The sequence below is a fragment of the Ixodes scapularis genome, unplaced genomic scaffold (genome assembly GCF_016920785.2).
Source record: "Ixodes scapularis isolate PalLabHiFi unplaced genomic scaffold, ASM1692078v2 PGA_scaffold1__304_contigs__length_218370807, whole genome shotgun sequence".
NCBI lineage: Eukaryota > Metazoa > Arthropoda > Arachnida > Ixodida > Ixodidae > Ixodes > Ixodes scapularis.
Window position 1 is genome coordinate 115,418,664 of NW_024609846.1, and position 10,659 is coordinate 115,429,322.

The 10,659-nt window shown below is 48.5% G+C and overlaps 1 protein-coding gene and 1 pseudogene across 1 annotated transcript; both read left to right on the plus strand.

Moving 5' to 3' along the window:
* The first annotated feature begins 3,527 nt into the window (after positions 1-3,527).
* On the plus strand, positions 3,528-5,543 carry LOC8040509. The gene has a single exon (XM_042290296.1). The coding sequence runs from the start codon at positions 3,819-3,821 to the stop codon at positions 5,541-5,543; it is 1,725 nt and encodes a 574-aa protein (XP_042146230.1). The 5' UTR covers positions 3,528-3,818.
* A 1,712-nt stretch (positions 5,544-7,255) lies between these two features.
* LOC121836136 lies at positions 7,256-9,156 on the plus strand (annotated as a pseudogene).
* Positions 9,157-10,659: the final 1,503 nt, after the last annotated feature.

Below are 10,659 nucleotides of genomic sequence, written 5' to 3' on the forward strand. Positions count from 1 at the left end.
CGTATATTTAAACGAGAAACAAACAGGACCAACTAGTTGATTTGATGACCGCCCGTGGAGCTTTATGCAGCACAAGTGCGAGAAATGTCAGCTGCATATCGCTGGAGGTTAAGCGGTGATGTTAGAGAAATTCGGTTGGTGTGCGTTGGGTTGTCAGGGGACGGTTGGGTTGGGGTAAATGGGCTTTCACAACTCGACGTTTTTAGGGCGAAGTATTTCTGGGTTTCAAATGGTTATCCGATGCCAAACATTGAATATTAATTAAGCGACATATCTGATCAGACACTTCCCACTTTCCCGGGATTTTCCATGTATTCGTGTCCCTGACTGTTGCGGTTATTGCCTTCCGCCCCATTTTTATTATCGCTATTCTCGATACTACTAAATACTAATCCTATTTGAGGTTCTGCTAGGGTTGCACGGTTGTTTGAACTGAACAAAGTGTTGTCCCAGTAAAGTTTTTTTTTTTTTTTTTTTTACACGTTTGTTTTTAAGTCAGAGAGAAATGTTTTAGGGTAGTGGGGCCATTAATGTACAGTGTTTTGCGGAAAGTGTTCCAGTCATTGAAGATTCGGGAAAATATTTATATCAACTATTCCTAATTGGGAGTTCTTAATTAAGTTTACAATTAGACCTAGTCAATCGTTTACTTGCAGGTAGCAAGTTCGTATATAATATAAACCTCGCGATGTTTACCCTTTTTTTCTTGAGGCAAAAACTAATTTGCATGCAAATTTAAGAGTTCGAATGGTGTATATTGTGGTTGTTAAATATTAATCTTGTTGGTGTGAACCATCGAATTTTCAGCTTAATAATACCTAAACCGTGTTCGGAAAACGAACGGCGTTGGCGTGAACGGGCAAGAGTTTTCTAGGCCAGTAATTTTGTATCCGGTGATCAAAATTTTAAAACTGTTTTCAGAAAGTTACGTTCACTTAACACTTCATTAGTTATACGGTCAATTCGCGAATCTTTTACGGAGGTTACGGCTAACATGGAGACTACGGTATTTGTACTTGCTGAATTATGTGAGAGGATACCATGCGGGATTGTGCCCTATTTTTATTTTATTTTATTTATTTACAAAATACCCCGCAGCGCCGAAGCATTCAAGCAGGGAAGTGAGTTTTACAGTGGATCAATACCATCAGTCACATATCGGTACATCAGCACAGGTGAATACACTTCAGCACAGTATGCTTCAATAACGTAAATGAAAATCACCCACACGTCAACACGCGTTATCACAAGTTGAAACACGCCAGCACAACACACTTCAAAGATCAAATATTCACATTTCATCTATAATTTAAAAAAAAATCTTTTAGCTTTTCCACTTTGGTGAAAAAAGGAAGACCAGCGAAGCTGTACTGTGTTGGGAATGAACTTAGTAATAGCCGGGCTGCAAGTCGGCAAGCCAGAGTGGAAGGCTCGAAAGGTTGCGCCATCTATGAGCGACGGCGGCAAGCGGACAACCGGCAAACAGAACACTCTGGACAGCTACCGCCATCTATGAGCGACGGCGGTAACCAGCTTTTTGTGTCAACATTTCTTTGCGGGGGCACGATGCTGGGGAAACTAGCCCTTAACAGCTCCGCTGTAAAAAAACAAAAACGATTCCCTATCAACTGATACCATATCAGTAGGCAGTTCGCTCCATTCGGATATGGTTTTCGGGAAAAAAGAGAACTTCATGTAGTTTGTCCGACATTTTATCTGACGTATTTTTACGCGTTTTCAGATATACGGATTTCGCGTTTTAAGATATACGGATTTGTTAACTCCGGTTAGATTGTTATAAATAGCATAAATAAGTTTCAGGGAGATTTTTCTACGTTTGGTATTAAGAGATTTCATTTTGACAGAAGCTTTCATTTGTATGAGACTTCTTTCCCTTGAGTCAGTGGCGTACACGGGGGGGGGGGGGGGGGGGGCCGAAGGGACCGCGGCCCCCCTCCCTCCCCCGAAATTGGGGGGGGGGGGGGGGGGTCGGCGAGGTTACTGACTCTTGGGTTTATCAATATCAAATTTCGTGGAGAAGTTGTAAAAAAAAAAGGAAATAAAAGAGGAAGGGAATGCAATATGCCCTTTATCACATAGTAAAAATAATAAAAAAATGTGTAGTTTTAACGTCGTTTATCTAATATGACTGGAAAATAATCAATTAACGAATATCTTTCTTTACTTCTACTTTTATTGCTTCGCGAGTGCCCCATGTCCCTCTCGCGGAGCCGCCAGGGCTGGTTTGTCGTCGCCACGGAGCGGCCCCCGTGTCCCCTGTCTTACCCAAACAGACACCGTTGTTGAGTCGCAACGGTCTATTCCAAGCCGAATTACAAACTGACTAAAAAAGAAAAAGAGTACGTCTCATGATTTGTCCTTTTTTCTTGCCAACTTTCGGAGCATACTATCTAAACAAGATGCTCTCGCTGATACAATTGCAATGTGCAACCCCGACGTCGTGTTAGGAACGGAGTCTTGGCTTTCTGATAATATACTGAATAATGAGTTAGTACTCAACCATGACTTTGCGATTTTTAGAAAAGATAGGATACAGTCACGTGGCGGTGGAGTCCTTATTGCTGTCAAAAGAAATTTGCCCGCTGTTCCCATTCTAATGGATGACAACATTGAAATAATCTGGGTGCGTGTAAAGGTTGCTTCCTCTTTCATTTTAGTAGGTGCATGCTATCGACCGCCGAACTCTTTGTCTGATTTCGTTGATGACCTGTATACCTCTATTGGAAATGTTACCTCTCGTTATCCAAGCTTGCCTGTTTTTCTTGGAGGTGACTTTAACTTTCCCGGGATTGAATGGACCACTGTTAATGTGTCTGACGAATGTCGCAACAATTCGCTTACATCCGCCTTTCTAAACATCTCGCAATCATTTTGCCTGACCCAAGTAGTACTTAAACCCACTCGGGACGATGCAATTTTAGATTTATTGTTCACTTCTGTGCCAGAATATTTAAAAAAGGTCACGTGTCTTGACAAGATCAGTGACCACGTGGCTGTCTTGATTAACTTCAGTATATCTATAAGAAATGCTCCCTTACAGTCCAAGGAAATTCACGACTTCTCTAAGGCAAACATTGATGGCATAAACAGTGTTTTAGAAACTTTTATTGGCGAATTTAACTGCGATTTCTTTTCTAGGTCAGTAGAAGAGAATTGGCAAAGGATAAAAAATAAGCTTAAAGACATACTTGCTACATTTGTTCCAAAAATTACTATACCTGATGCATCGGAAAAGCCGTGGTTCACGAAATCCCTGAAAAAAATGCTGAACACCAAAAGACGTCTCTTCAAAAAGGCACAATCTCGGGATACTGACGAATTATGGTCTCAGTACGATACTCAGGCTAAGCTGTGCAAACGTGAAACCAAGGTTGCAAAATCCAACTTTTACGGCAATGGTCTAAAAAACTTGATGCAAAAAAATCCCAAGAAATTTTGGAAAATAATTAGCCCACCTAAAGACACAATTCCTAATTGTTTCTCAGACCAGCAGGAGGAAGAAGAGGACGCCGAAGCGAACGGACTAGTTCCTATCGGCTCCGTCATTTATGGTTAATTTCGCAGTATTAATTTGCGCGATTCAAGGTCTTGTGTATCCCAGTGAGTTTGTGAAGTCGAGAGACGCCAACGGATAACAAAGTTCCCAAAGGTACGCCTTTTTTGCCGAAATAACAGACATTTTCCACCACCGTCGTGCGCGGGGCCGCTAGGCCTAGGTGTGCTCCACGAGCGATAGGCCTAGTCGCTGTCGCTCCTGCCGCGGCTCGCCGTTTCGGCGGCGGCCACTAAGCCCCGAGATGGAGGGGACGTCCGCTCGGGCAACGATCTTCGACTCCCAAATGTGCGTGCAAGTTCAAGGCGAAGATCTTTCACCAGAGGAATTCCACAGCGGCACTGGATGGACGCAAGTGGGGGAACGCATGTCCAGACTACGTCAACGAGACCTTGTCGCGAAGCTCGCCGGCACCGACAACCAAGTAAGCAAGAATGCGAAGGGTAACAAGAACGTTAGAGCCTCGGCCATCAAGGCAGCGAGAATGCCAGCCATGCCGCTGGAGGAAAACAAGATCGTCATCAGACCCCGTGGGGGATTGGACATTACCAAGATTGGCACCACGACCGTCGCCACGGCCATTCTCGCCGCGGCCAAGATTACGACTGAAGAGAACGCATCAGACACCATTTGCCCAAACGCGCTACAAAACATCATGGTAGTCAGCACGCCTAAGGAGGAAAACGCCGTCCGCTACGCGAGAATTCAAACGATATCCATTCAAGACAAGACCTTCGAAGTCAGCGCGTACCGCACGGCGCCGCACGACACCGTGAAGGGCATCATCCGCGGCATCCCTGTCAACGCGAGTGCCGAAGAACTCGACAGCAACATTGTAAACGACAGAAACCCACTCGCCGTAGGAGCCAAAAGAATCGGCAACACGACCACGATCATTGTAGCCTTCGGAGGACCCAAGGTACCGAACTTTGTCCGATACGGTGTCACGCTCATACCGTGCAACCTGTATAGAAAGCAAATAGACGTCTGCCACCAGTGTGGCCGGGTCGGGCATCGCAAGGACGTGTGCCCAACTCCAACCAACCGCATCTGCAGGGGCTGCGGCCAAACAAACCCAAAGGAAGACCACAAATGTACGCCCAAATGCAAACTTTGCGGAGGCGCTCACTTGACCGCCGATAGAGAATGTAAAGCCAAATACAAGGTTCCCTACGTCGTCCGCAAGCGGCAGTGGGAGCGCCGAAAGCAAAACGTCAGCGACTGGCTGCCGTCGGAGAGCAACTTCCCGCTACTCGACGAGCCAGCTGTCCGCAAGTCAAGGACGCCATCGAGAAACCGCGCGCCGTCGAGAAATAGCAGCAGCAGGAGCCAGAGCAGAGACGCGCGACAAACAAAAAGCCAAAGATCAAAGTCGCGCGAGAGAGTCAGTTGGGCCGACGCCGCACGAGGTATCAAGAAGACCAATTCGAACGACAATGCCAAGAAAGAAGACAAAGCTTCAACCAAGGAACGAGAAATCAACGAGGCCCTGAAACAGGAGAACGCGTCCCTGCGAGCCACCATCAACAACCTCACCAAGGAAATAGCGGAGATTCGCAACGTCTTATGCACCATCGAACAGCCAAGATCCTGCCCGAGCGACAACAACAAGGTCGAAGAAGCTACGACAGACGGAGATAAAGCACCGGCACCGAAGAAAAGGGCCTTCGAATTGCGTAAGACCACGAAAAACGTAAGCAGCTGCAGCTCCGGCAGCAGCAGCTCCGGCAGCAGCAACAACAATGTCGAGGCGAAACTCAGCAGCCTCGAGGATATGATCAAATCGATGAAGGAAGCCATCCAAGCCTTCCAAACGGAGAACGTCAACAGACTCAATAACCTGGAAAGGAGCTTGCAACTAACCCTAAGCAACCCAACGTTCGGGCCCCTACAGCAGCAAGTCAACCAAGCGCAGCAACCCGGAGAACTTCGAATAGGACCATCATGGCCTCCAGCTCCACAGGCATAACGATGTGGCAGTGGAACTGCCGCGGCTTAGTCAAGAAAAGGGCAGTTGTCCAGCAACACATTGAGCACGCTGCGCGCAAGCCCGACGTGCTCCTACTCCAAGAAACGCTAACGGAAAAGCCGTCCCTCCCCGGCTACAGGGTGCACGCGGGCCCGTCCGACGGCAGAGGTCTGTGCACCCTGGTCAGGAAGGGTCTCACCTTCGTCGAACATCGACTAAGCAACGTCAGGATCGAACACACGCTCACCGAACTCATACCGACCAAGCAAAGAAAAAACAGCATCTTCATTTTGAATATCTACAGTAACCCATCGCAGAGACTGCAGAGGTTCAAAGCCATTCTTCACAAGGCAAGCACGACGGCCGGCCAGAGCACGCTGGTCGCGTGCGGCGACTTTAATGCTATGGATCCGGCGTGGGGCTACGTCAAGAGTAATGCGAAAGGCAGAAACCTATCCCACGATGCGGCGGAGCTCGACTACACACTCATAACCGACCCGGCTCTCCCAACGAGAATGGGCAACTCCGTGTCCCGAGATACCACCCCTGACCTCACGTTCGTCAAGAACAATGAACCGATCACGATCACGTGGAGGAACACGGGGATGGACCTCGGCAGCGACCACATGATAGTGGAAATCGTCATACCGGAGCAGAGCAGTGCTAATGTCAGGAAACATACGTGGATCGATTGGACCGCATTCAGAGATAACAGAAATCAGGAGGCGGAAGAAGAGACCGAAATTGATGACATCGAAACATGGACCAACAAGATCATTCAAGACGTTCAAAACTCAACCAAGAACATAGAAACAGACCTCGAAACGAACACAATGGACAGCCGACTGGCACACCTCATCGAGGCCAAGCAGTCCATACTCAACAGATGGAAAAAGCTACGCCTCAATCGTAGGCTACGGAAAAAAGTCGCAGAACTTAACAGGACAATCGAGGAATACTGTCGCACGCTATGCGCCCAACAATGGGACGAGATATGCAACGCCGCCGACGGACAGATGCATAACGGGAAAACGTGGAACTTGCTTAGGCATCTGCTCGACAAAACTAAGACTAAGTCACACCAAAGAGACCGACTGGCGAAACTCATCCATCGAGAGGTCACTAAACACGGAGCCGAGCATGTGACGAAGCGCATCAGCGACAGATACCTGCCGACTACTCCAACGGAGTGCCACGGGCCGTACGGGGGGCTACGCAACGAGCGTCTTGACAGAGACATAGACGTAGAGGAGGTTCGCACGGCGCTGCAAGACCTCAACAGCAAGTCGGCGGCCGGACCGGACCGCATCACCAACAAAGCACTCAAGAACCTCGACGACAAATCCATCGAAAGTCTCACGAGCTACTACAACAAATGCTGGAAAACGGGAACGCTGCCGACGCAGTGGAAGAAGGCCAAGACTATCCTGATCCCCAAGCCGGGCAAGCCACCAGACACCGACAACCTCCGACCCATATCGCTCACGTCTTGCATGGGCAAGGTGCTGGAGCACGTCCTGCTCAAGAGGTGGCAGGAATACCTCGAGAAAGAGGACCTCTACCCGGAAACGATCATCGGCTTCAGGCAGCACCTCAGTACCCAAGACGCAATGATTCAACTCAAGCACCAGATCATCGACGGCAACACCAGCGACAACAAAGCGATATTGGGACTCGATCTGCAGAGCGCCTTCGACAAGGTGAAGCACTCGGCGATCCTATGCCAAGTCTCGAAACTCAACATGGGAGAGAGATCATACAAATACATCAAAGATTTTCTCACGGACAGAACTGCCGAGCTCAGAGCGGGGGATCTCCAAGCGCAAGAGAAGAAGCTGGGAAGCACAGGCACACCTCAAGGATCAGTCATCTCGCCGATGCTTTTCAACCTGGTGATGATAGGAGTGGCCGAAAGGCTCGGAAACATCAAGGAAGTTCGACACACGATATACGCGGACGACATAACGCTGTGGGTGGAAGGGGGCAGCGATGCCCACATCGAATCCACTCTACAGGCGGCTGTCGACGCGATCGAAGACCACCTTGACGGAACGGGGCTCAGGTGCTCGCCGAGCAAGTCGGAGCTCCTTGTATACCCGCCCGTCAAGCACCGCAAACCCAAGAGCAGCCCGAGAAACTACGAGGCAATCAAAGTGAAGAGCAGAGAAGGAAACGAGATCCCAAGAGTCACCAAGATCAGAATCTTAGGAATGACGATCGAGACGCACGGCAGAAACGGTGACACTGTCACCCGGCTCATAGCGAAAGCGGCAAACGCCACGAGACTACTCAAGCGAGTCACGACCAAGAAAAGTGGAATGAGGGAAGAGAGCCTGATCAGACTCATCCACTCGTTTGTCATATGCCACGTAGCGTACGTGGCGGCCTACCACAAGTGGAAGAAGAGCGAGAGAAACAAGATAAATATACTCATCCGTAGGGCCTTCAAGACGGCAATGGGACTGTTCGAAACAACGAGCACCAACCGCCTCCTGCAGCTGGGGGTGCACAATACGCTAGAGGAGATAGCGGAAGCCCAACGCAACGCTCAACTCGAAAGACTATCTACGACCAAGGCCGGCCGGAAAATCCTGGACAACCTGGGAGTTGGCTACCAAGGCAGGGAGCGGACGCAGCTCCCCATCCCCGATGAGATCAGGAACAACATCAGAGTGGACTCTATACCGAGGAACATGCACCCGGAGTATAACAAAGGGAGGAGAGCGGCGAGAGCCAGGGCCCTGATAGATCAGCACGCGGCCGACGGACACGCACGCTACGTGGACGCGGCTGAATACGCCAAGCTACACGGTTTCACGACAGTTGTCGTCGACGCGACCGGCACCGTTCGCACGACCGCCAGCACGAGATGCACCAAGGCAGAACAAGCGGAGGAGGTAGCCATCGCCCTGGCCATCGCCGACCGCGACTGCCACACGGTGCTGTGTGACTCGAGGCAGGCGGTGAGGAATTATGCCAAAAGCATGATATCGAAGGAAGCGGTGCGCATACTGCAGTCAACCAAGAACGACGGCGGCAGCAAACAAGTGAGAATCAAATGGTTCCCCGCGCACGCGGGCGAGGCGTCGGATCGAAACGCCAACCACAACGAGACAGCACATGCCGAGGCGCTAACGGACCGCGCCTCGACCGACTGGCCGCTGTGGTTCAGCACCAAGGACCGAATGACCGACTACAACGAGATAACCAAGGCTTTCCGCCTAGCTCGCAGAACTCTCCCACCACCTTGCTCGGGGCTCAGTCGAGAACAAGCCGTTTTATTTAGACAGCTGCAGACGGGCTCACTCCCCGTTGCTGATGCATAGAATGGATCCCGAGGCGACAGACAAGTGCAGAGTCTGCCGAAGGGAGACGGCCGGCTTCGCACATATGCTGTGGGATTGTATCAAGTACCCGGAAGAAGTCTGGGAGCATCCCGCTGCGACTTGAAGCAGCCGCAGGGAGCGATAATCAAGAACAACAACTCTGGGCCGTCCAGCAGGTCATCGGGGCGCTGGCCCGGCAGGGACCCAGCGCCCAGAAGACGATGTAGGCCCCGTCCGGAGCGCGCGCGCAAGCGCGCGTTTTACTGCAGGCTAAAATAAAGTTTACCCACTCCACTCTCAGACCAGCATGGAAATGTAATGTCACCAACGGAGTGTGCAAACAAATTTAATGAGTACTTCGGAGATGTTTTTACCGAAGAGTCTTACCCGCTGCCCCAGTGTGATTTGGCACACAACCATTCTTTATTATCGAAGATTAAAATTGACCCGGATGGTATTAACAATATAATACAAAACCTGCCCCTCCAGTCTTCTCCTGGTGCCGACGGCATCAGTTCCAAGCTACTAAAACTTACACAGCCATATGCCGGGCTTCTTCTTGCACAGCTTTATCAACAATCCTTAGACCAGAGCATTATACCGCATGACTGGAAACATGCAATCGTCACTCCAGTTTACAAATCTGGTAGTAAATCGTTGTTTTGTAATTATCGACCGATATCTCTCACCAGTGTCCCATGCAAGATTCTTGAGCATGTTCTGTACACTCATATAATGAACTTTCTTGTAGACAATGGTTTCATTTTCATAAATCAGCATGGCTTTCAGAAGAACCGGTCTTGCGAAACCCAACTTTTTGAATTATTAACAGATCTACACACAAACATACATTCGCGCTTTCAAACTGACACTATTTTTATTGATTTTTCTAAGGCGTTCGACCGCGTGCCACATAAACGCCTACTTAAAAAACTCGAGTGTCTTAATATTGATAGTTCTTTAATTAACCGGATTCGGGAATTTATGACCAACAGAACACAGGCAGTTTCTTTTCATTGTAATGTTTCTTCTAGTATTAATGTGAAGTCTGGAGTTCCTCAGGGATCGGTTTTGGGCCCCTTGTTATTCCTTATCTATATTAATGATATTGCCACTAGCATTTCCTCTACAGTCAGACTCTTTGCAGACGACTGCGTTATTTATAGAACTGTAAAAACCAGACCGACTGTCTCTCACTACAGCATGACTTAGACGCCCTCTCTTTATGGTGCGACCGCTGGCAAATGAACATCAATACCTCAAAATCTAAATTTATGAGCTTCTCCACAAACAAATCCACTGTAAGTTTCAACTACTCAATAGGACATTTATCAATTGAGAAAGTAAATAAGTACAAATATCTAGGAGTTATTTTGAGCGAGAACCTACACTGGCAGGACCATGTAAATTATGTGGCTAGCAAGGCTAGTAGGTCATTAGGTTTTCTAAGACGAAATTTATATCTGGCACCTCCGGACGTTCGTTTACTCGCTTACAAGTCATATGTTCGGTCTCAATTAGAGTATGCCTCTATCATATGGAATCCTTGTCAAGACTACCTTATTCAACAAATAGAGTCAATTCAGAATAGGGCAAGCAGATTTATTTACAAAGATTACTCTCGACACTCCAGCGTATCTCAACTGAAAGAAAAAGCTGACTTGCCACTCCTCTCTATCAGAAGAAAACTTTCTAGGCTAACCTTCGTCCATAACATCTATTATAATAACCCACTCCTCAAGCTTAAACTATTAAAGCCGCCACACCGTATTTTTCCTCGATTTGACCAT